Source organism: Sorex araneus, chromosome 5, assembly GCF_027595985.1.
Source record: "Sorex araneus isolate mSorAra2 chromosome 5, mSorAra2.pri, whole genome shotgun sequence".
Taxonomy (NCBI): Eukaryota; Metazoa; Chordata; class Mammalia; order Eulipotyphla; family Soricidae; genus Sorex; species Sorex araneus.
Genome location: NC_073306.1, coordinates 174,426,713 through 174,452,400, shown reverse-complemented (window position 1 = coordinate 174,452,400; position 25,688 = coordinate 174,426,713). Strand labels below are relative to the sequence as shown.

The 25,688-nt window shown below is 47.5% G+C and overlaps 1 protein-coding gene and 1 long non-coding RNA gene across 2 annotated transcripts in view; one reads left to right on the top strand and one right to left on the bottom strand.

Annotated features, from left to right (window-relative positions):
* Nucleotides 1-22,907, bottom strand: part of LOC129405070 (uncharacterized) — a 158,657-nt gene extending 135,750 nt beyond the window's left edge. Inside the window, exons 1-3 of the long non-coding RNA XR_008630287.1 lie at nucleotides 22,810-22,907; nucleotides 18,396-18,540; nucleotides 12,971-13,083 (exon numbers count right to left, since the gene is read on the bottom strand). This is a non-coding gene — a long non-coding RNA (uncharacterized LOC129405070). The remainder of the gene's footprint in view (nucleotides 1-12,970; nucleotides 13,084-18,395; nucleotides 18,541-22,809) is intronic.
* Nucleotides 22,908-23,016: 109 nt separating this feature from the next.
* BEND4 (BEN domain containing 4) overlaps nucleotides 23,017-25,688 on the top strand; it is a 41,460-nt gene continuing 38,788 nt past the window's right edge. Inside the window, exon 1 of the mRNA XM_055140131.1 lies at nucleotides 23,017-23,649. Coding sequence (XP_054996106.1) covers nucleotides 23,109-23,649 — 541 coding nt within the window. The 5' untranslated portion in view covers nucleotides 23,017-23,108. The remainder of the gene's footprint in view (nucleotides 23,650-25,688) is intronic.

Here is a 25,688-nt window from a genome sequence, read left to right as displayed (position 1 = left end):
ACTTTTAATTTTCAATTTTTTTTAATTGAATCACTGTGAGATACAAAGCTTTCATGATTGAGTTTCAGTCATACAATGATCAAACACCCATCCCTCCATCAGTGCACATTTTCCACCACCAATGTCCCTAGTATCCCTCCTGACACCCCCACCCCATCCCACCCCTGCCTCTATGGCAGACAATTTCCTTCTTACACTCTCTCGCTCTACTTTTGGGCATTATGGTTTGCAATACAGATACTGAGAGGTCATCATGTTTGACCCTTTATCTACTTTCAGCACACATCTCCCATCTCATGCAATCCCTCCAACCACCATTGATTTAGTGATTCCTTTCTCTATCCCAGCTGCCTTCTCCCCCAGTTCATAAGTCAGACTTCCAACCATGGAGCAATATTCCTGGACCTTGTCTCCACTGTCCTTGGGTGTTAGTTTCATATTATGTTTATTTTATATTCCACCCATGAGTGCAGTTCAATTTTTTGTAAGCAGAGTTTTTCAAGACTTAACTGGTCCAAATATAGCATTTCTCTGGACACGGGTCATTCTGCTCTTCTCAAGAGTGTGAACTTCCTGGGTAGCCTCAGGAGGCAGAAGCTCCCAGACACTGCCTCCAAATGATGCATTTGGCAATCATTAGCATCTAAAGAACAAATAGCAAAAGAATATGGTGAATACTTATGGTTCTCTCGCTGATATGCAGCATGTAGGTTTTACCTTGGAGGACTCCAAGAACTGTCTCTTGGGAGTGGTGTTTTCAGAGCATGAGAGTGTAGTGGTTTAAGAACAGGCACTCACCAATGGAGCTGATGTGACTTCATTTGTGTCTGTTAATGATGGGCTCAGTAATCTTTGAAAAATACCACTGTCTATTAAGGCTCAAGGAGGAAGAAAAGAGAGGAAAGTTCAATGTGTGTGGATGAAATGCTCCTGACACTAAAAGAAAAAGGAAAATATTCACTTGATGGGGAAGAGAAAAAGAGAACATTAGAATCATCACTGGGGGTAAAAGGAGCAGCAAAAGAGAGCAGCAAGGCATGCAACATGACAATGATGCCCAGAATGTCAAAACTTAGAGTTTCTCCTAGCCTGTGTTTAATCTCTGGGGAGATTGTTTGTTTTGTTTTATTTGTTTTGTTTTTGTTCATGGACATACACCTTTAGTTTCAAAATGAAAATCAAAAAACTACTTTTGATTTTATAGTCAACTCACAAAATAAGTATTTATTCCCTTAATGAGAGGCCATCTTTAAGTAGAAAAAAAGAAAGGATTCTAGCCAATGACCATTTTACCTGTGAGCAAACTGACTCTCAAATCTTATTCATCCAACAAACACTGACTGAGCTAGGGGGTGAGGCTATAGTAGTGAGCCCAGCTTCCCGCCTCCTTTAGGGTCTGCATTCTAGGGAGGACAATGCAGAGCTCAGTTACGGGTTTGCAAGAGATACAGGATCAAGACATGGAGATCACTGCCTACTATGGTTGGGTGGATAAGGAAGATGCGGAACTGGGGCCAGAGCAATAGTACAGCAGGGAGGGCATTTGCCTCGCATGCAACCAACCCAGGGTTCAATCTCTGGCATTCCATATGGTTCCCTTCACCATCAGCAAAAGCACTACCAGTAGTGACCCCTCCACTACTGCAGGGCATGTAACTCTTCCCCCAAACTCCGAGAGATGAAATCTTGCCTTTTGTAACAACATTATGGGATCTTAGAGGTTGCATGCTGGCTGGCTCGGTAGCTTGGCTGGGGTAGTTTGGCTGGAGCTATAGCACAGGGGGTAGGGTGTTTGCCTTGCATACAGCCAACCCGGGTTCGATTCTTCCGCCCCTCTCGGAGAGCGTGGCAAGCTACTGAGAGTATCTCACCTGCATGGCAGAGCCTGGAAAGCTCCCCATGGTGTATTCGATATGCCAGAAACATTAACAACAAATCTCACAATGGAGACGTTACTGGTGACCGCTCAAGCAAATCAATGAGCAACGGGATGACAGTGATACAGTGGAGAAAGACAAATACGGTATGATTTTACTCTTATGTAGACTACAAAGAAAGAAAAGAGATGAGGGGCTGGAGCAATAGCACAGCGGGTAGGGCATTTGCCTTGCACGCAGCCCGACCCGGGTTCGATTCCCAGCATCCCATATGGTCCCCTGAGCACCGCCAAGAGTGATTCCTGAGTGCATGAGCCAGGAGTAACCCCTGTGCATCGCTGGGTGTGACCCAAAAAGCAAAAAAAAAAAAAGAAAGAAAGAAAAGAGATGAACAAACTAAACAAACTCTTCAAGACACTGAACAGACTGATGAGCAGGGAGGAAGGGGGCAAGAGGAGGGTGGGTTATAATGGCCAGACAAAGAGGTCAATTATCCAAGAGTGGATGAATGGAAACTAGATGTTTGACAATGTTCACAATGTCGTGTATAAGAATTCAAAATACAGAGGTGTAGTCCCTGAAATGTATATAATATCATAAACCCACGCTCCTTCCAAAAGGAAAAGAGGTATGGTTCCTTGGTGTTTCTTGGTCATAAAAAGAGGCCTCCCTGGTTCAGTTTTTAGTGAAATCCAGGCTACCCTAAACTAGTTTCCTGCTCTTCCAGAATGTTCGCTTGACCGTTGAAGGGCCTCAGGATTCACAGTGAAATGTCCAATGAAGGGCGTAAACATCTCGCCACGCGGCCACCCATCTCAAGATTTCTCACAGCCACCACTGTCGTGAGCACAGACCTATGTGCCCTGTGGAATCCCCTGGCAACTGAGCATAAATAAAGAAATCAGTCATGGGAAGGGGGTCCAGGGTATCACAGGGCGGGGAAGAGGGGCGCTCCAGCTCCCAGGAAAAAGAACAGTGTTTCCTGTGCTACTTCAGAGTCCCAGCACCTCCGAGGAGTGCAATCTTGACAAATATGCAGAGTGTCGTCTCTCACCATAGGAATTACCAAAGCAGCTAAAAACAGAAACACACACTGCATAATCTCTAACCTCAGGGGACAACAACAACAGAGAATTGCTGTGTCAATCTCATTTCCTTGTTAGGGGCATTATCATAAGTGTGGGCCTTTCCTTCCCTGCACTGCACTTCACCAACGCCTACCCCGCGCCAGCTTCTGAAATATTGAACTCCGCAGCAATTTGATTTTCTTTTTTTTTCTTTTGATCTTCACTGATTTGCTCACATATCCATAAACATGAGCCACGAAGCCATTGAAATTAAACAGCTAAGGTGAAAAACTGAGGCTAACCCAGTCACCCAAATAATACCTGAGGTTGAAATGAGTAATTATTAAAAAAAAAAAAAAGGTTACACTTCTCCACTGGGTAACCCCCACATAAAATTATTTGCTGCTGGTTGATCCGTATCTTGCTTTATCTGGAGGTTCCGGTTCAGCCGGGAAGAGAACGTCATGACGTCAGGGCTTTCTTGGGTATGCATAGGAGAGGAGCTTTCAGGAGGGGAAGGAGACAAATCTCCACAACTTCATCATTGTTGCTTTTGTTGTCATTATTATTATCTTGATTTGGGGGCCACACCTGGTGGTGCTCAGGGCTTTCTCCTGGCTCTGTGCTCAGGGCACCGTATTGCTGCCCAGGACTGGACAGGTAAGCAGGTAAGCCTTACCTGCTGTACAATCCTCCGATCTATCTGGCAAAAGGGGGTGGTAGCTCCAATAAGTTTGAAAATGTCTGATATACATTGTGCCACCCAGTTGTTTTGTTTTTATAATCAGTCACCTTACCCTTGTACAGGCCAACATATTAAAAATGAGACACTTCAAATGAAGAATCGTGCATAGGAAGAGAATCGTGTTTGTAAGAGGAGATTAAGGATTCCCTTGAAATTTTACTCCGTGAGTGAGGAAATGTGCACTTACAACCAGATGTATCTGTTGGGGGTCCTCCCAAGCAGTGCTCAGGAGGGCCAGAGCCAAACTGGTGGTGCTTGGCCAACCCAGCTCTCAACTCAGTACAGGAGCCTGAGGGTGTGATGCTGCCCGTGAGGCCAGGGCACCCCCGCATGCTGAGGGATTCCAAGCTTCCCCCGGAAATGCTCAGGGGTACCGTGTGGTGCGAGAATGAAACCCTAACTGCTCTACCAACTCCCGGCCCCACACCATACGCACTGCTCTTGGAAACCGGAAACACTCAGGAACACGCAACGGACAAAAACACATAAGGAATGAGTAAGTTCAAGATGGGGGTCACCCAGGGATCTCACCCATGAGTCTGCTCTTATCTTCTGAATTCTTGGATTCCTTTTCTCAGAAATCCTGAAGGCTCATTTGGAGAAGAGATGAAAGACAATGAAACCATGAGTCTCTTCCCTGAAAGGACGGATCACCTAAGGAGCAGCTGTAGCCCTGTTAAAGAAAACATTTCACTTGCCTTCTGGCATCTGGGTATAAGCCACTGTTTGCACAGGTGTATCTGCCCATGAACAAACAAGACCAGATCAATCCTCCCAAATCTCACTAGCAAGAAAGGACAGGCAGCAAAGCATAAAATGTCACTTGCATTAAAACAAAATAAAACAGGGGCCAGGGAAATGGCTCAAAGTGCTGGAGCACATGTTTTACTTCCAAGCTCAATCTCAGTGCTCCTTCATGGTCTCGAGAATATAGCAAAGAGTGACTCCTGAGCACTGAACTGGGAGTACACCACCTGATGGGGCCCCAAAGGAAACAGAAAAAAGTCAGAAATCAGACTCTCCCTTTTGATGTTCAAAGTGGCTTGCATTTGTCCTTTCACCTTCCCTGACTTTTTCAGAGGAGATTTTGTTCACTTGATTAAAGGAACATTTTTTGGTAGTTCAGAAAAGGTTTTTAGTGAAGGCTGGAAGAGTCTTCTAGTCAATCCAAGAAGCAGGAGGGAGCAGTGGGCCGTCTACACAGCAGGTCTCCAGAGAGAAACGCTGACCCACAGGCCAACGAGCTGGCCAAGAGGAGGCTCCTCTCTCCTGGACACACAGCCCACCCAGGGACAGCATGGGACAGTGGCCCCTGTTGTGACTGTTCACTGGGAGAGGCCAATTGTATCTCTGTGGGAGGCCGTCTCTACAACAGGAAGAGATAAATGTCAGATGGAGTGAGAGAAAATTCTAGAATGAGTGAGTTACGTTTTCTACTTTCAAATATTCAAATTCTGCATTCCTTCCTTCCCAGGAATCACCACTGTCTCCTTCGGAATCAAATAAGTCCATTCATTTACCTTGGGGCGTCATCCAGTTGGAGTTGAATGTCTGTCTCTTATAACTGAGAGAGCTAGAATGTGAAAAACTACATCTCTGTGTCTATGACCTCTCATAGGGTGAGCCTGCATAAGTGAACATATTTGCCTCTTACCAAAAACTGGATTTCCCTTTGTGTGTGGGGAGGGGGAGGCAGTGGGAGGGTGCAGGAGGTGGCTTCCCACTGGGTGCTCAGTTGGTCCAGGGGCCCCATTGGGAATTATCAGCCACCCAGGCTATAGGTTCAACACAGGGACCAGATGCTATTCAGGATCCACAGAGAAGAGAGTACCCAGGACTCTCAGTGTCTACTGACACTTGGGGAGTCATGTGGTGTGAGATCCATGCTAGATATGCACCCTAACTGCTGTACTATCTCTGGTCCAACACTGGGGGTTTCTTTCTCCCTAATATATACCGGTCACCTTTCTAATCTTAGCTTCTTCTGCAATCAAGCCCTTTCTTTCTTTTCCACCCCACACTAAGCCCGGACTGTGGGTATATGGACTACCCTCTCTCTAGTCCATCTTTGGGGAGACAGGGAGATAATGCATTTGTTCACAAGCAGCAAAATATTCAGGCAACCCAGTGAGTCCTGGACTTCAAAGGTGACCTGGCCACCAAGATGCATTTATTCTAGTGACCCATTGCTTTTAGAGTGAATCTCCAGGCAGTTCTCCAAGTCACTCGGAGACTTTAACAAGATTGACAAGAATTCACCCCAGATACTGTTTTAATAGTCAAAGGAAGATTCTGAGAATCAGTGTTTTTCAAGTTTCCCAACCAAGAGCCAAAGCAATAATACGGCAGGTGTTTACATGGTCAACTCAAGTTTCATCCCCCGAATTCCCTATGGTCTCCCAGGAATAATTCCCTGAGTGCAGAGCCAGGAATAACCCCTGAGCATCGCCGTGGTATGGCCCCAAAAGAAACAAACAAAAGTCTCCCAATCAAGGTGAAATGAGCTAAAGATCATGATGGCCTGAAGAAGAATAATATACATGTCTTTAATTTGCTTCCTGTATTTAAGTCAACTAAATCTACTTGTTTTCTGGCCAGGTCTTTGGAGGTGGTGTTGAAAAAGACACGGAGCTGAGAGCTCCGTGTGACTCTCCTTCAGCTTATTCCTGGTTCTGCACTCAGGAATTGCTCCTGACAGTTCTGGGAGGACCATAGGGAATGCTGGGGACTGAACCAGGGTCATCCTCATGCAAGGCAAATGCACAACCTTCTGTACTATCACCTTGGCCCCTCCTTCACCATTTTCTAAGGTGTACTTGAAATCACTAAAGCTTAGTGGACATCTGCAGTGGTGGCAGGAAAGGTCAAAGGTCAAACAATTCTTAACATTGTTCTCACTGTGGACCTGAGCTCTGTGCTATCCTGGAAAGCCATGCCTCATGCCCGAGTGTGCATTTCAGCGTATCAATTGATATGAAACCAGGCCAAGAACAACAACAAACACTTAACTTTTGGGGGGCATAACTCACTCTAGTTGAAGAAGACCACCCTATGTAGATGGTTCAAGTATGTTCTTTGTAGGACTGTGGGAAGAAAGTACCCTGAATAGAAAATTGGACATAGGACAGTTGCCTTCCTGTGAAGAAGGGAGTGAAGAAGTGGGGGAGATTTCTATAGGTCAGAGACTTTCAGCAAACCAACTCACCGGAAGTTAGGGGTGCAACAAATCCCTCTGAGGAGAGAACGATCCTGCTAAAACTTGGTCTGAGAATTGAGACTCTTGGAAAAGTGTCAGCCACTGTCCATGGTTTAGAACATCTGGCCGGGGGGCCTAGGAAACCTAGGAAAGAGGCCTTCGTTTCATTCACTCAGAGACTGGCTGAGTGGCATCTCAGACGTGGGAGAAGAGGGGTGGGGTGGTGGGGAAGAAGGGGCTGGGAGGGAGAACCAGAAGTTTGATAACAACCTGAAAACATTAAGTGAAAGAGCCACTGTTGATCTTCAAGCAATTCTAAAGTTTACTACCAGCTGCTTTTTTTTAAGACAAAAGTATAGGGGGCAATAAACTCTAAACCTTCCACTTTTCTGTCTTGTAAACAAACCCCAAATCCTGGACATTGAGAGGTCATTGGTAAATGATCGCGTTTTCTGCAGTAAACTTATAACTTCTGTTAGGTTTCAAAAATATGTGCATACAACTTTCCCTTCCTGGCCTTCATTGACATCCTTTCCAACTCTGATGCATCTCCACACACCCCAATGACTTCATAATTGATATAGTTTTGGGGTTCTGTTCACATTTTGTGCAGTTTAGAAATACCCAATTCTGCAGGCCCGTTAATGCAGGGCCTTGGGTGGTGACTCCAGAGGCTGGTGTGCATGCCTTGTATTCTCGAGCCCTAAGCTTATTCTTCAACACTGTTTGGTCCCTTTTGCATTGCTATGTGTGGTCATGGTGGCCCCCAGCACTGCTTGACCCGAGCATGGAAACTTTCCCAGGTGGCCAAGTACCATTAGGAGTGGCCCAGGTCCTCAGAGCACTGCTTAGGTGTCCCCACACAAAGAAATACAGAGCTAATGCTAGATGCACTTATTTCACCTAGGAAAGGCACTGTATTAACATCAAATATAATGTAGAATCTTGTCATCGGCCACCATCCAGATCACACGGCTTTTTCTCCCGGAAGGGAGCAATATGACGCCGCCATAGCCATGCCACCAGACTCCGCGCCAGGCTGTTTCACTCGGGGCACACCAGAGGGGGCGGGTGAGAGCCTGCTGAGCTCTCTAAAGCTTAGTGGACGTCGGCAGTGGTGGCAGGAAAGGTCAAAGGTCAGAGACTCAGCCCTGGCAGCCGAAAACTTCCACAATTCAACCATCACCATGCTCAAGGCCACTCCCCACGCCTTCAGGCCGAGCCTCATACATGAGTGAATATATTCCTGGACCACGCGGCTGCGAATGCCACATCATAAGACGCTCCCTACCCATTCTCCATTAAGTACCACACCACATTTGAGAGAAATATATATATATATGTATATATATGCATATATACATATTTTCTGATATATATACAAAAGCTCACATCACTCAACCTTTAACATGTTAGTGATATCCTAAAGAATGTCTCACTGGCCCCTGCCAAAATAAAACAATCTTCATACTGTTTCCCCTATGGATACTTTTTTGTAGCATGTTCAGCGGTTTTCCATAACAGACAATACAAAATACATTATTTCGGTTATGCTTTGGGACAGGAATTGGGGCCTGGGATGGAAACATCCCAAATTTGGTGGTGGGAAGGTGTAATCATGGTGGGATTTGTGTTTGAAAAGTAAATGTAATTAAATATTGTGAACTACCTTATAAAATTTTTTTTAAAAATTTCTTTTTGGGCCACACCTGGTGATGCACAGGGGTTACTCCTGACTCTGCACTCAGGAATTACTACTGGCGGTGCTCAGGGTACCTACTATATGGGATGCTGGGATTTGAACCCGGGTCGGCCCCGTGAAAGGCAAATGCCCTACCCGCTGTGCTATTGCTCCAGCCCCAAAATTTTAACAATTTTTAAAAAGAAATAAAAGCGCAAAAGGATGAGAAAAACATAATAATGTAATGTAGTGTATAAGTACAATAGTAATGTACTTTCTATAGTACTATATAAGACATGGATATGTAATGTATAAGGCATGTCAGAACCTGACTCGACTCCCTCTTACATCACATCTTGTTGCTTTTCCTTTTGCCCATACCCTACCAAACAGCCTGACTTTCCACAAACATATCAGGCCAGTTCTTTTTTAGGACCTTGGGATTATTTTGTCTGCTTGATATTTCTGATCCTAACTCTTCATGTACACAGTTATTTGTTTTTATTGAATTAGCATTTTACATATCAAAATTTTGAACTGTAAAAGAAAAGAGAAGGGAACATTTGGAAGGTTTGTTAGCAAACCATGAAATATTACAGGCAACGAGGGCACTAAAAAAAATGAGTACAAAAGGCAGGAAAGTGGCTCAAGAGGCTGGGTGGGGCACATGCTTTGGCTGTGAGAGCCCAGACTCCATCCATGGCACCTCAAGTTTCCCTGAGTACTGTCAGGAACAGTTCCTGAGCACTCCAGCTGAGACACACATACACACACACACACATTTCAATAAATAGTATGATGTGTGATGCTACAAAATCTCACATTGCAAGTATTTAAGATGGTTTCATTTCAGAAACTTCACAAAGGTTTATCTTCCCATGATGCTATGAAATAAAGTATTAATTCAAATGGAAATTAACATTATGACTTAACAGTTTCCTATTGCTAAATAATACTCAAATAGAGAAATTAAGGGACAGACATTGACAGATGCATAAAGAAGATTGGTGTGTATAGATAGAAACACACACACACACAATGAAATACTATTCAGCTATTTAAAAAAAAAAGATAAAATCCAGTCATTGGCAACAGCAAGAATGGGCCTGAAGGGTGTGATGGTAAGTGAAGTCAGTCAGATATAGAAAGGCATATGATTTCACCATCTGTGAAATAAACAAAGCATATAGGAACAGAAAGGAGCAAATGAATAACAAACAGAACAAACTCTTAGATACAGAAAGCAGATTAGTGATTAATAGAGGAAAAAGGGATTCTGGGAGAATAAAACAGGTAAAGAAAATCAAGTGCCTTGTGGTAGAAGGAAACCAGGCTTATGGTGATGATCACAATGTAGTATGTACAGAAATCAAAACATTATTCAGTAACCTGAGGTTTAGCTATATTATAAACTCATGTTTCTTGATTTTAAAAAAAGTGTTAATAGATCTTTTTTCATGTCAGGAATAAAACCCTGGGCCTCCCTCAGGAATGTAAGACTACCACTGAGCTATACCATTGGCCCTTTAATATCACTTGTATCACTTGTCATCCTGTCGATCTTCAATTTGCTCAAGCGGGCACAAGCAACTTTTCCATTCGTCCCTGTCACGTGCTAGTATAGCCCAATAGTATCCACTCGCCCCAGGAACAGGAAGAGCCTCAAACTGTTTGTTCAGGATTTTGACAAAGAAGCCCGACCATCTTGTTGGTGGGCAGCCACGTGGTCTTCTGACGTCCCGTGGAATCTAGTCGGTAACAGCTCTAGTCCAGTGGTAGTCTCTAAATCACTTACATGTCCAGCCCATCTGATTTTCGACGCCTTGGCAAACAAGACAGCGTCCCTGATTCTTGATCATTGATTGAGGTCGGAACTCCAGTTCCTTCTCTCACTTGAGTGAAACATGATATTCCAAGCATAGCTCTTTCAATTCCTCTTTGGTATACCTGAATAGCGTTCTCTTCCTGTTTTCGTAGGGCCCAGGTCTCTGAGGCGTATGTTAGTGCAGGAAGAACGGTGGAGTCAAAAAGATGTGCCCGGAGCCGGAGGTTCTTCATCCTCTTAACCACTTATTCGATGCTCTTAAAGGCGTTCCACGCTGCTCTCTTCCTCCTGTCCAGTTCTGGCGCCAAGTCGTTCCTCATGTTTAGTTCTCGACCCAGGTACACATAGCTGCTGCATTTGGAGATTTTTGTTCCGTTGAGAGCAAATGGAACGTCACGGACTAGTTCGTTTTTCATGAACGTTGTTTTGGTGAGATTCAGCTGCAGTCCGGCCTTTCCAAACTCATGGAGAAAGTCGGCCAGCATTTGTGCCACTTGGCTAATGTTTGGGGTTATTAGAATGATGTCATCAGCAAAGCAGAGGTGGTGTAGTTGCTGACTGTCTATCTTCACTCCTATTCCTTCCCATTCCAGTCATCGCATGACGTTCTCGAAGGTGGCACTAAAGAGTTTTGGCACTGAAGCGCCATCATGGAGGTGCTGAACCAGTCAATTGTACTCCTAGTAGATACTGTCAATGACAGCATCTTCCCACGTTGCCGCAATAGTGCCAAAGAGCTCCCAGTTGGTGGTCATTCTGGGAGTTCTCTTCTTAAAATTAAACTTTGAAGTCCTTTCTCCCCGCTCTGTGAAGAATTTTGCACAAGGAGACGGTGGTCCGATCCCGTTTGAAATTTTGGGACAAGAGAGACATGGTTCAGGCAAAACATTCGATTGAATATGATGTGGTCGATTTCGTTGTGGAACTGTCCACTGGGAGACGTTTAGATTTGGCCTTCTGGAACTGTGAGTTACCATGGATGGTCTTGGTTAACATGATGAACTGAAACAGTCTCTCACCCTGTTCATTCCATTCTAGGCCATGGGTCCCAATATGGAGTTCTTCGGGTGACCTTCTCAGTCTTATCTTGGCATTAAAATCACTGACAATGACCTTGTAGAAGGTGTGGTCTTCTTTACAGAACTTCTCCAGCTCCATGTAGAACTTCTCAATTTCTTCTTTATCATAGTTGGATGTTGGTGTGTAGATGACGAAGATAGAAACTGCTGGCAGTGAGCCACATTTATTCAAGTGTAATGGTCTGATTCGGGTTGTTAGGCATTCGAATGAATCAATGCTCATGGCCAAGTTTTTGTTGACAAGGACACCAACGCCACCAACGCCTTTGTTGTCGCATGTTCTGAGGAACAGTTCTTCTCCAGTGTCAAAAATGGCGTGATGTGATCAATGCCTTCTCATTTCGGTCAGACCAATGATGTCGTACTTGATCTTCTGCGCTTGCACCATCAGGTCCTTGATGGATGCTTCTGATGCCAGCGTACGTGCATTGAAAGTCCAGACAGTCATTTTAGTCCTTCTTTGTTTTAACAGTCTAGTTCATCCCTGAGATTTTATCAGCCTCTCCTTACTCATCCTTCTTTACGCTGCCTGCCGTATTGGGGTCTCTTTCAGTGTCAGTCGAATGAAGCCCATTGTTATTGTTTTTGGCATATCGAATACGCCACGGGTAGCTTGCCAGGCTCTTCCGTGTAGGTGGGGTACTCTTGGTAGCTTGCTGGGCTTTTAGAGCAGCTTCCAATCGCCCTTACAGGTGTTCCCATGGTTCACACTATATTTGAACCCCATCAAATATGGTGCGGAAATTATGAAAAATGGGTATTAAGTGTCTTATGATGTATCGGAAAGCAGCCTGGAGCGTGGCGGTGGCTGGGTAGTGGAGGTAGTGGAGGTTGGCTGAAGAGGTATTTATCTGGCACAGGTCGTCTGGGTTTGATCCCTGGGGCACCGGAGACTGGAGGAGGCAGACAGAGGATCTTGTTTCCGGGTCTCATTGACCTTGAAGTCCAAGGTCACAAGGTTCTTTAATATACATAATGGAAATGGATTTTTCTGCTGAAGACTGTTCCTCTTAGAAGCTGGATTATCATCCATTTGACTTGATGTTGCCATATTTTCTCAACTTTCTTTTGATTATGATTTCCTCCTTTTCTCCTTCTGCCTTTTAAGACCTATCAGTTCATGATCCTATCCATGCTGTTTTCAGCTATTTTATTATTTTTTTGGGGGGTCACACCCGGAAATGCTCAGGGGTTACTCCTGGCTTTGCACTCAGGAATTACTCCTGGCTGTGCTCGAGGGATCTTATGGGATGCTGGGAATCGAACCTGGGTTGGCTGCATGCAAGGCAAACGCCCTACTATTGCTCCAGCCCATTTGAAAGGAGGATTCTTTTAGAAATTGGAGGATAGACCAGGAATGGAACTCAACACTAAAGCATGAATCTTGCATGTGTGTGCCCCTGGGTTTGATCTCTGGCACAGTAAAAGAAATGAAACATGATTTTAGAAATTGAAGGAAAGCAGGGCTGAAGAGGCAGTATACAAGAGTAAGGTGCTTACCTTGCACACAGTGCCCTTGCACATGGGTTGACCAGGTGCGTTCCTTAGCAGTCCTCCACTTCTCACCAGGAGTGATTCCTGAGCACAGAGTCAGGAGTAAGACCCAATAACAGCTGGGTATGGCAAAAAGAAAAGAATGAGAGAGTGAAAAGAAAAAGAGAAAGAGAAATGTAGGGAAGGGGCGAAGGGAGGGGAAAGAAAGGAAAGAGAGGAAGGGAGGAGAGGAGAGGGGAAAAGAAAAAGAAAAAGGGAAGGAAGGGAAATGGAAGAAAGGGAAAGGTGAGGAGAGGAGAAGGGAGAAGGGGAAGGGAGGGGAGGGCAGGGGAGGGGAGAGCAGGGGAGGGGAGGGCAGGGGAGGGGAGGGGATGGCAGGGGAGGGGAGGGGAGAAGGGGAATTAAGTTAAATAGGGTAAGCCTGGCAAGGTATATTACTTTATTTATTTTGAGCTTTGTGCCACATTTGGTGGTGCTCAAGAGCTATTCCTAGCTTGCTGCTCAGAGGACTTACTTCCTCAAGTGCTCAGAGGACCACTCAGTGCTAGGAATCAAGCCCAAGGCCTCATACACATAGGATAGGTGCTCTTCACTGACTGTCTCAGACTTACCTATGTAATTTAAACTTATGTTCATTTCAATATTGCCACTTTGAGGAAAGTTCTTCAATTCTTGGTCTGTTTTGCCATGCCAGGGCCTCACTCCTATAGCAAAGCAGGTGCTTCACTGCGTGAAGCTGTATCTCTGGTCTCTTCCGTGCTTACCTCTTTAGTTCTCTTCCCCTTAAGAGAAATAGCTTCAATGTCTTACAATTGGAAGGGTGGGGACTGTAGAAATAGTACAGGGGTTCAGCATTTGCCTTATGTGTGGTCAGCTTTGGTCCAATCCCCAGCATCACGTGGTCCCCCCCACCAAGAAACCCCAGGAGGGACCAGTGAGCACAGAGCAAGGAGTATCTCATGAGCATTGAAGATGTGAGTGAAACACATTCCCTTAAACCAATCAACTTAATACTGGAAGAGGGTTAATGAACAAATCTATCACCAAAGCCCAACTGATGATGATGGTCTAGCCTGGAATTTTGTTGGCACCGGTAGAAGAGTTGTTGTCTCTCCTCTCAAGACACAGTTACTGAAGACACAATTACAGATGTGCACCACAAAGGCAATGCCCACCAATTAATTAGCACAGAGCAAAGAGGAAATATGAACTGCAGACAGGCGGGCTTCTGTTCATGCCACATGTCCGTTCCTTCTGTCACCAGTTCTAGCTCTTGTGCCACGTGACCCAAAAGCACCTTTGCACAAAATCCATTTAAGTGGGTTTCTGATACTTGCTGCTAAAAGATGTTTTTTAATTCTATTGAACAGAAAATCCTATATCTGAGGGGGGAAATAGTTATTAGGGGGCTAGAGAGATAGTACTGGGATTCAGGTGTTTGTCTTATATGCAGCTGACTCAGGTTTGAATCCCCAGCACCACTTATGGTCCTCTGAGAAGCTGAGCACAGAGTCTGGAGTAACTAATTCTTGAACACTATTGGGTGAGGCACAAATAAAACAACAACAAAAAGGCTTTCTTTGTAGCTACTCCAAACTGAAAATGACTATCCTTCCCCACTACTCTTTAAAAGGACGGTTCCCTAGAATCCACCACAAGTTTCTTTTCTCTTTTTTCAATTGGGGCTAGTGAGATAGTCTAGAGATTAAGACATCTGCCTTGCGTGCAGCCAACTCTAGTTCCAAACAGACGCTCCAAAACTTGTTAACCTGCAGTACCTTTTTCAAGAAAAAGAGTCCACCCAAGGACCCCTGAATATCTACTTTCTTTAAGTGAACAGAAAGTGTCCACCTCATTGCACCCAAGATTATCACTATCCGTTGGATCATTCCAGTGCTCCCGAATGGAGCACAGAACTGCCCACTCTAAAAAATGTCATACTAAATGCATCTCTTAACCTGTATCTGGAAAACAAGTGGTCTCAGACACAGGGATTTAGCTTTTGTTCCTTTGGTTTGGGCTTTGGTCTTTGCAGTGCTACAAATCAAACCCAGGTCCTCTTCATGTGCTGGTCTTGGGACATAAACACCCATGCTCAGAGCAAGTGCCCTACCCCCAGCCACATCCCTGATAATAAATTGTCTCCCTGTGATCAACCTAATCCTCTTCCATCCATAGTCCCCAAAGCAGAAACATTTTTCTATAATATTTTAGAGTGACCCAGCAATGTGATCTTATCTATGTATTCCCAGAGGAAAATACTTAGATCCACATAAAACTTGGCACTGAATGCACACAGAAGTTCTGTAATTGCTCCAAATTGAAAATAACCTGCATGTTCCACGAGAGGTGAAAAGTGGAACAAAGCAGGGACACACATACCATGAAGCACTACTCAACAATAAAAAGGAGAGGGTCCAGAGAGACAATACCAGGGTTAAAGCATTTGACTTGCACACAGCTGACCTCATTTTAATCTCCAGTACTACCAGTAGGGATCCCATAGCACAGAGTCAGGAATAAGTCCTGAGCACAGATGTTTATGACCCAACACTAACCCTCACTCTACATAGACAGAGAGGTAGCGGGGGGAGACCAAACTGGTGGAGAAATAATGTGTGGTGCCTTGAAAGCATTAAACTAGGTAGAAAAATCACAAAAGATGCCATAGATTTCACCATCCCATTATAGAGCTAGTGTTATGTAAGACGCACCCATTATAGGAGATGAATGAATTATTATCTGGGATCCTTCTGTACTATATTTACAATTTCTGGTGACTCTGTAGTTATTTCTAAAGGATGGATATTTTTTTTCCAGAGCCAGAACTCAAAAGACCGAAGCACATGCTTTGCATGCAGAAAGCCCAGGTTCAATCCCTGGCATCATATCCTGAGCACTGCTACCCATTAATGCATTGGAATAACCCTAAAGCATCAAGAACAAACACAATCAAAAAGAAAAAAATTATTAAAAAAAAAAGCATTGTAGAAAAGAAATTACATCTCAGTGAAAGCTATGCATTAGATGCATGCACTGTCTGTATGTAACACCCCTGCCTGGTTATCTGATTCTACTCTTTCGTCATCTTTGAACTCTGTTTATAATTTTGTTTGTTGTTGTTTGGGGGGAACCTCCCTAGCAGTGCTCAGGGAGCTGGAGGGTCCCTCCCAGCAATACTTGGCCAACTGGGCCAGTGAATCTCCCCTAAGGTTTGTGGACTCGGTGATGCTCAGGCCCCACAGTGCCAGAGAACTGCCAGGGCTAACCTGGAACTACTTGGTGAGTTCCCAGGGTAACACTGGCAACGCTTAAAAGAGGTGTTTGAGATCCACCCTGACCCCTATGTTCACAGCTCTGGAAATTCAAGTGGTTGGGGAATGGGGTTTTGTGGTAGAGCCGTCCCTGCACTGAAATTCCATCCCAAGCATCACTACACACCCCTCCATGCAATTCCCAGATCCAGACTGAAGTGTGTCATCCCCTGTGCCCTCCCAGCAAGTGTGGACTGAATCAGGGGTACACACACACACACACACACACACACACACACACACACACACACACACCAGGAGCCCACAACCAAGTAAGCTACCCCCTGACAGCAAGACAACCACAGCCACAAAGGGAAGGGAAGAGGGGAGGAAGTTTAGGTGAAAGCTGCCCAAACCGGCCTGAATGGAAGAACTCCCCTACACCTTGCCCTGGAATCCCCCCAAATCACTGATACATTCAATTCAATGTTCTTTTGTTTTACATCAATTTGTGTTTTTTCAAAATTTTTCTTTGAATACAGAGGATGGTAAGCAAGTTAAATGAAATCTTTAACATCTTTTTTTTTCCTGGTCTGAATGAGAGTCATGAAGTTACATTTCCTGAAAATGATCTTTTCAGGATGTTATGTCATGTATGTCACTCCCCCAGCTTATCTCCCTCAAAGCATCCCATTTCATTTAAAACAAATCCCAAACCCAGGGCTTAGCCCAGTAGCAAAGTTTCCATCTTGTAAATGTGAGAACAACAGTTCAAGTACAGGTGCTACCACATGTGCAGGTGCTCTGGCATCTCTGTCGTCTCTGATCCCTTGTGCCCCAATTGACTTCAGACCACACTGCAATCAGGTGCATTAGGCACTCGAATAAATGGTCAGACACCTCACCCTCCAGCAAATACTGCGACTAGAATATATGTGAGCACTGTGGCCAGGAATGCAACCCTTGTGAGCATAGGTGTGAGAACTGAAAAGACCCTTGGCAAGCCCTACAACCAGAATGTGTGTGAGCACCACAACTAAAGGAGTTCAAATCCTGGAGAGCAAGTGTAGAAGCGCAGGCTAAAGAAGTAAGACTCCAGGGAAGTACCCGAGTCAAGGGTGCAAGCATGAAACCTGATGAGGTTGACAGCCCCACCAAGAATGAGTGTGAACCAACCCCCTCCCCAGTTATCCCAACAAGGCCATAAGAGGGAAGAGAAAGGGGAATCAAAATTAAAATAAACTGCAACCGATGCTAATCAAAACAACAATGAGATATCATCTCACACACAGAGATAAGGTACACATCAAAAAGAACAAAAACAACCAATGCTGGCGCGGATGTAGGGGAAAAAGGATTCTCTTTCATTATTGGTGGGAACGCTGATGGTCCAGCCTTTTTGGAAAATGATATGAGCATTGAGCTTGATCATACGGAAGCTAGAAACTGAGTTTCCATATTATCCATCAATACCACTTCTGAAAAAAAAACTCAGCCGACCCAAATTCGATTCCCCCGCCCCTCTCGGAGAGCCCGGCAAGCTACCGAGCGTATCGAGCCTGCGCGGCAGAGCCTGGCAAGCTACCCGTGGCGTATTTGATATGCCAAAAACAGTAACAATAAGTCTCTCAATGAGAGACATTACTGGTGCCCGCTCGAACAAATCGATGAGCAATGGGATGACAGTGACAGTGATCCAGTGATAAATAAGTAAATAAATAAAATAAACTCCAACCATTTCATCAGGTATATAAGGTCCTGCCCAGCCATAGCTGCTGGGCACCTCTGGAGCCTCATCTCTTCATTCTGGCCCTTCCTCAGAACACTCATTCTCTGGCAGCCCACTGTTGATGCCAGTCTCACGCTGCCACGTTATACCTACTTTGGCTGTCCCCCAGGCCTGGCCTGCTCTCCTCACGCTGGCTTCCTCGCCTGCGTTCACCCCCAGAGCAGGTGTTCTCAAAGGTCTGTTTAGGACTTCTCTGAGAGGTCTTCTCAAGTCACTCAATCAAACCTAACATCCCTCCCTTCGTCTTGCTATCATTAATTCTACCGCCAACGCTGTATGATATCTGTGTACACCACAGACTGATAGCTGTCTAATATACTGAGGGTCTGCGACATAAGTATGTGAGTCATACAAATATATCAATATTGTTCGGTTAGTTAGAACCTACTTGGAATCAGACTCACTCCATCTGATGCTCGGGTGGCCCTGTGGAGACTCGAGGGGAAAAGCAAGAATAAGCATCCTCAGGCGGCAGGCAACCAGCTCCCTCCCCGTCAGCTGCTGTGAAACAGTGACTACTCAGTGATTTCTCCCTAAGACATAAAACAAAAACAAAAATACAGGGGTCACGAAGGAGGTACGGGGTAAGGTACTTGCCTCGCACACCACCACCCCCATGCCTGGTTTGATGGCTGACACTGCCTAGAGTCCCCCGAGCTCCACCAGGACTGATACCTGAGCACAGAGTTGAGAGTCAACCCTCAGCACTGCCAGGTGTGACTCCATAACAAAAACCAGTTATTGCCTGTCCTCCCCTTAGTAAGGAGGAAACACAAAGGTCACCAACCAATTGAGACAAAAGTCTCCACCCTGTAGTTTTCTGCCTGAAGATGTGTCAACTAATCCACAAGTTTCAAACCGGATCCTGAGCTTACCTAGATCGCTCCCTCGCTTAAAGCTTTAAACTCTCTTAGGGTGGGGCCAGAGAGATGGGGAGGGGTGAAGAGGGTAGTGCTTGACTCATGGAGCTGACTCCCGTGTGCATCTTCCCAGTGCCCCAGTAAACAGAGACCCTCCCCTGGTATGCACCAAGGCACACACCAATCACAATTCCTATGTTCAAACAAATGCCTTCTTGATTATAACCCAAACTGATTATTTCCAAACAGACAGCTAGCTAGTTTAAGTCTACCCACCCCAGTTCCATAAAAGAACTCTGGGATTGGGTTCCTTATTACGTCTCCCAGAACCTAGAATGGTAGCAATTGCGTCGAGGGGCATTCCGTAAGTATTTGTTGAGAACATCCCTGGGTGCTGACACTGCTGAAGTACATAGGGTCCCACTCCTGGGGTTATTGATGGATGGTTTATACAACCATTCGCAGGGTCCTGGGAACGCTGTGAGCATAGGCTCTGTCCCAGAAGGAAAGGCAGATCTGGTCTCCAAGAGGAGGACACATCTCTGAGCTTCTTGCGACCACACCCTGTCTGAGCCATGTGAAAGGCAAGGGCGAACTCTCGTTCATCGCCTTCTCCCCGAGCGACAGTGTGCACACCCCTGTTTTTGCTGCAATATCATCTCGGCATTAAAATGTTGAAGCTAATCAGACATTTAATTTCAAAGTGGAAGGTCATTATCTTGTCACAAAATTTTATTCCAATTACTTTTTTTTTCCCTATTATACGAAATGAATTAAAAGTAGCACAAAACATTGGGAGATCAAACAGTCAATCAGAAGCTCATTAAATATCATTGAAATTGGTGCAATAAAAAGCATTTCCCATGGCTGAGTTATTATTTAAAAGCTATATTCTGCCTGGCTCAAGGAATTGACAGGCTGCCAATCAAAAAAATCACCCAGTACATAAATAGCCACTTGGTTTAAGAAGTTCACAGTTCAGTTTGGGTTTGGTGTGTGCGTGTGTGTGTGTGTGTGTGTGTGTGTGTATGTGTATGTGTGTTGTACTTTGTAATTTTGATTTTTGTAATTTGTTTTGGGTTTTGTCTTGTGTTTAGATAAGAGTAATTCCTTACAAAGATTTCATCCTACACAACCTGAAAGACTTTTGTCACTATCTGATAGCTGATGGACAGAAGCAGGTTATTGATGGCCTCAAGATCTGGAAGCTCATTATTTTTAAATATCTGGGATTTTTCCTTTGGGGGCTTTTGTTGTTATTGTGAAATCATTAATTTTATTATTTCTATACTGAGAAGTAACCACTTTGGGGAATGAAGGGGGGGTCACAGCCTGTGGTACTCAGGTCTTACTCCTGACTCTTCACTCTAGTTATCGCTCCTGGTCTAAGCCACATGGAGTGCAGGGGATGGAACCCGGGTTGACCACATTCAGGGCAAGACCCTACCTACTGCCCCAGAAGCAACCAATTTTAATTTGTTTGTTTTTTGAGCCACATTTGGCTGGCTTAGTTCAGTGCGTGCTTCTGTCAGTGCTGGCAGACCATATGCAATACCTGTGAGCTAACCTGGATCCAATGCATGCAACGCAAGTACCTTACACCCCTGTTCTATGTCTCTAGCCCCAAGAATCAATCACTTTGATGTAAAGGATGCCATATCCCCTTAGGTGGTGAAATATGACAGAAGTACTGTTACCTATATCTTTGGGTGTATAAATGGTAAAGATCTAAGTGGATGAGAAAGTTCCCAGATCTTAGAGTTTTCATCTTCAAGGAAAGAGTGATGAATTTCTCCCTTCCAAGCCTCTCACTATAGTACCACCAGCCAAATCTCTTTTCAAACGCCTTTTCAGGACTACTGGCAAATTATCTGGGAGTAAAGTAGGAGGGAAACACTTTGATGCAAAATTCAGAACAGCTTTATAGAAAGAAAAGTGTGGGGAGGTTTGTTATCATTTATTTCCTCCAGTGTATCATTCCATTTTGGCTGTCTCTCTCAGAAGAAGCAGCACCATTTCTCACTTATGTGCCTAAGAAACATCTCTGGCATCTCATTCTCTCTCCCTGTCTTTCACTAGCATTTCATTATTTCTTAGCTGTCCCTCTCATGCCTGTCTCCTTTTTCCCGGATGATCCACGTGTCCTCATTTAGCAGTTTTCAGAAGCCAGGGAGAAACGTTGCAAATAATGTTAAATATGATTAATATCTTGAATTCCTTGAAATATGACATGCATGAGTTACAATGAAACCTCTTTTATTTCCCCATGAAATGCTTTTGCATAATGAGAAAGAAAATGTCCTCTATGCCCTAATCAGCCTTGACAGTTCCTGGACTCCCAAATACTTTTATTTATGGCATTATTTATTTCAACTCTAATAAATGGAAGGGGGGAACCACAGCAGGGGGACAGGGATGGTGGGGGGGTGATCTAGGGTGGTGGCACACAGGAGCTCAACTGGCTGAGAGAAGGAAGCTTCCGAAAGGAGATCCCAGAAAACGAAAGGCCAAAGACCTGAGCCCCCAAAGAAGAAAACAGGCCACTTTCGCAGGGACTAAATGGAAAGCTCTGAAAAATAACTTCCAAGTGGATAAATCAGGGTCATACACCAAGGAAATCTACTCTGGAGAATCAAGATGTGGCGGTGGGGAGAATAGGGCTGGTGTTGGCCTAAGGAATTGGCAACTGATGACTGGGAGAGGCAGGTGGGGTTAGATTAGAAGACACCTGTTCCCGGGGGACTCCTCCAAGCCAGGGAGCTTTGCACTAGAAGGCAGGCTGACTCAGCTCAGACCCAGACGCAGCAACTGGCTGCAAGCATATCACTGTATCACTCTCATCCCGTTGCTCATGGATTTGTGCTCGAGCAGACGCCAGTAACGTCTCCACTGTGAGACTTGTTACTGTTCTTGGCATTTCAAATAGCCAGGGGTAGCTTGCCAGGCTCTGCCCTGCAGGCGGGATACTCTCGGTAGCGTGCGGGCACTCTGAGAGGGGCGGAGGAATCGAACCCAGGTCAGGCGGCGTGCAAGGCAAAGGACCACCCGCTGTGCTATACATACATTAAATAACCCAAGGTTATTTTCAGCAGCTCAGGTCCCAGAGGGGGTCCTTGAGTCGCACAAAGTCTACCTTCTCCAAACACCAGTGAGGAGATCAGATTTCAAGAGTCAAGTCCCAGGACAGCCACACACACTCCCAAGAGGCATCTGCCCCCAGGCGCTAGTCACTGGGGCCTCGGTGTTCTCATCTGTGCGATGGGAGGGGAAAGATTCTGTTATGCAGTCTCCGGGCCCCTAGAGGGAACTAAAGAAAGAAGGTGCACGTCGGAAGCCCCGTGCCCTCTTACCACCCGCACGAGAGTTCCCAAGCCCCGCTGCCGAGAGCTCAGGACCTTCCCCCAGCCCGGACCACCCCCACCAGCTCGGCCACGCCAATACTGCGCAGCAACTGGGGTTGAGATGTTCTTTCCTGATGATGGGGTGAGTGCTCCCCGCCTCCCCCCACCCAGCAAGAGAGTGGTGTCCTCTACCAGGACAGGGAAAGAATTGATCCTAATTCCAGCCCCCGCCCCTGTCCCCGCCCCCAGCTACCTCTAACCCCTACTTGCAACCTTGAGAGCTGGAGGTCGAGCTGGACGGGTGGCCTGGAGCCCCTCTTCTCCGAAGCTGGACTCTTCACCCTCCCCCCACCCTCGCAGAAGCTCGGAGGACTCCGCATCTGGGGTGCTCTCACCCTGGCCAGACCCCGGCCACCCCCCCCCCCACCTTGGGCACCTGTTAACCAGAGGAGCCCTCAGGGTCTGGCTCGCCGCTTCCCCACATCCCACTCCACATTCCACCCCCACGTCGGGGGTTCACGACCCCACCCCGCCCCCCGCCCCCGACCGGCGGGCAGCCCTCCCCAGGGCCCCGCCCCCCATTATCATTAGCAGATATTACCCTAAACACTTGCTCTTTAACTCCTTTCTCCCTCCAGGCATTGGCGAGGCCGCCTGTCAATCAGCGCTCGGGCGGCAGCCCCCCGCGCGGGGGCCCGGCGATGCCAGCCTCGGCGACAGGCGGCAGTGGCGGCGGCGACGGCGGCCACGGCACCCACGACACACACCCTCCTCCCACTCGCGCGCACCCGGGCAGCGCCGGCGGGCGGGCGGCGGCGGCGGCGGCGGCGGCACCCTCGGAGCCCGGCGCCGGGCGGGGAGGAGGGGGCGTGCGAGCGGGCACCGGCCCGGGGGCGCGGGATGGAGGAGGAGATGCAGCCGGCGGAGGAGGGGCCCAGCGTGCCCAAAATCTACAAGCAGCGCAGCCCCTACAGCGTCCTCAAGACCTTCCCGAGCAAGAGACCGGCGCTGGCCAAGCGCTACGAGCGACCCACCCTGGTGGAGCTGCCGCACGTCCGGCCCCCGCCGCCCTTTCCGCCGCTCTCTGCCGTCTCCATCAGCAGCAGCGAGCCGCCGCCGCCGCCGCCGTTCCCGGCGCAGAGCTCCTACCCCCCGGGGCCCGGCCGGGCCGCCGCCGCGTCGTCGTCGTCACCGTCCTGCACGCCCGCCGCGTCCCAGGGCCACCTGAGGACTTCGGGGGCGCAGCCGCCCGCGGCCCCCGCCGCCTCGTCGTCCTCCTCTTTCGCCGCCGTCGTCAGGTACGGCCCGGGCCCGGCGGTGGCCGCGGGCGGCGGCGGCGGCGGCGGCAGCAGCAGCAGCAGCAGCAGCAGCAACAGCAGCAGCAGCAGCAGCAGCAGCAGCAGCACGGGCGGCGACGGCTGCAGCCTGGAGCTGAGCGCAGGTACCAGCAACTCTCGGACGCAACTTTCCGGCGGCGGGGGAGGTGGGGGCGTGTGTGTGTCTGTGTGTGTGTCTGTGTGTGTGTGTATGTGTGTCGGGGCGCAGGTAGGGGGCATTGGAAGAGACGGCTGGGCACCCGCGGCCAGCTCGCCCTCACGCGCACCGGGAGAGGGTGTTGGCCTCGCGACGGCGCGGGCTGCAACTTCTGCAGCCTCGGCCACCGCGGTCTCGGGCATCGACGGCGCGCGCGCCGAGCCTAACAGGTGGCTCTGCCGCTCCAGCCCTGTTGGAGCCCGATCAGCCGGCGCGGTGGTGGCCACCGGGAGGCCGTCTTCGGGCGGGAGACGGGGAGGCGTCCCCGGCGCTGGGATCACGCGCCACTAGTGTCCATCCCTCGCCCCCCCGGAGTGTGATAGCGGGAACGGGAGCTGCCCCGCCGGGAGCTCACTTCTCCCCCGGCCCACTTTTATACGCGCTCCCCTTTTCCTTGCGTGTGTTTTATCCTTCTCTTGACTTTTGTGCCTTCTGATCTGCTTTTTCCCCCTTTTTGGGGGGCCGGGAGGGGGGGCGGATCCTGGCGCTCTGCGCGCTCCCGTTGGCTCTCTGAGCTGGTGTTTGGGGGAAGGCGTTGCTGCCTCTGCCCATCTCTCTCGGGGGTCTCATTGCGCTTTTGCCACCCCGGCGTCCCAGCTCCAGGATGTAAGACCCCCGGCTGCCCGCTCCTGCCCAGGCACGGGCGCTGGCCTCCGCTGGCCTCCGGTGGTCCACTTGTCCGCACCCCCGGAGCTCGGGGGCGGGGGGCCCTCAGCGCGCATCCGCTTCCAGCCCCATCTGAATAGACACTGTTGCCGCTTAGTCCTGCGCTTCCCCTCAGCTTCTGACCTGCAGGAAGGCCTGGTGCGCAGCGCCCCGCCCCGGGTACCAGACCAGGGGCCGAGGGCTCCCCTCCCGCCTCCCCTCCTCCCCCCGAAAAAGGCAGTAACTGGTCCAGCCGCGGGGCAGGGCGTGGGGGGCGGGGGAAAGGCCCTGGCGTGCGGGCTCTGCCCAAAGTCCCTGGGCCGGACCTCCCCTGGGTAGAACTGAAAACTTTCAAGTTCTTGCCAAGGCCTTTGCTGGCACTTCGGAGCCCCCAGAATAATGCATGTCAGTGAACCCAAGGCCTTTTCTCATCCTAAATGCGCTTTGTCTGTAAATGAGTTATAGGTGCCGGCGCCTGTGTCGGGCTGTTTGTCAATATTTTGACACATGAAGGATGGGTTTTGAGAAAGAAAATCTAATTACAGGTTATAGTGAAGACTTGTTTTGTCATACCTTCCTGATCTCTTGGAGATGTTCCATGGCTTGGAGTGGGGTTCTTACAGAGGTGTCCTGAGTTGTTTGGGGAGTCTGTTGGTTCCGTTTTCCCCAGTTTTTTCGCTGTATGTTGTTTTTTATATTCTTATTTTTATATTTCTCCGGTAGTCTACTCACTCGCTTACCTTATTTTCTTCCTTTTTTTTTCTTAATGTTTTGTGTGTTTTCTGTATGGAATCTTAACCATTTTTTCCCTTTTTTGTTCACGCCCTTGGGCTTACCTTCCAGCTCTGCTACATCTTTTTCTTTTTCAGAAGTTTGAGCCCTTTTTCCATTTTCTCTACTTTCCTGACTCCTTGCTTGGTCCAGTTCAGTTTAGTCACATCTTGCTTTTTGCCTTTCAGATCTTGCTGTCTAGCAGTGTTCCACACTCACAAGAATCTCTTTCCTCCTCTCTTTTCCATTTCTGTAGTTTTAACTTGATTTTTTTCCCCTCGTCTTGCTCCTCTTCTCAAGAATTTCTATCATTTTCATAGTCCCTCTCAGCCTGGCAATTTCCTGTTAACTCTGAATTTGTCGAGTGAGAGTGGTATGGTTTCCCTTCCTCATATTAAATATTCTCTTGCTTTTTTGTTGCTTCTTACTGCAGTGATGGGGATTGAACCCAGGGCCTCACGCATGGAAGTCACGTGCTCTACTGCTAAGCCACAGCCCCATCTCCCGAGTACCATCCTACAGTGCTTTTTG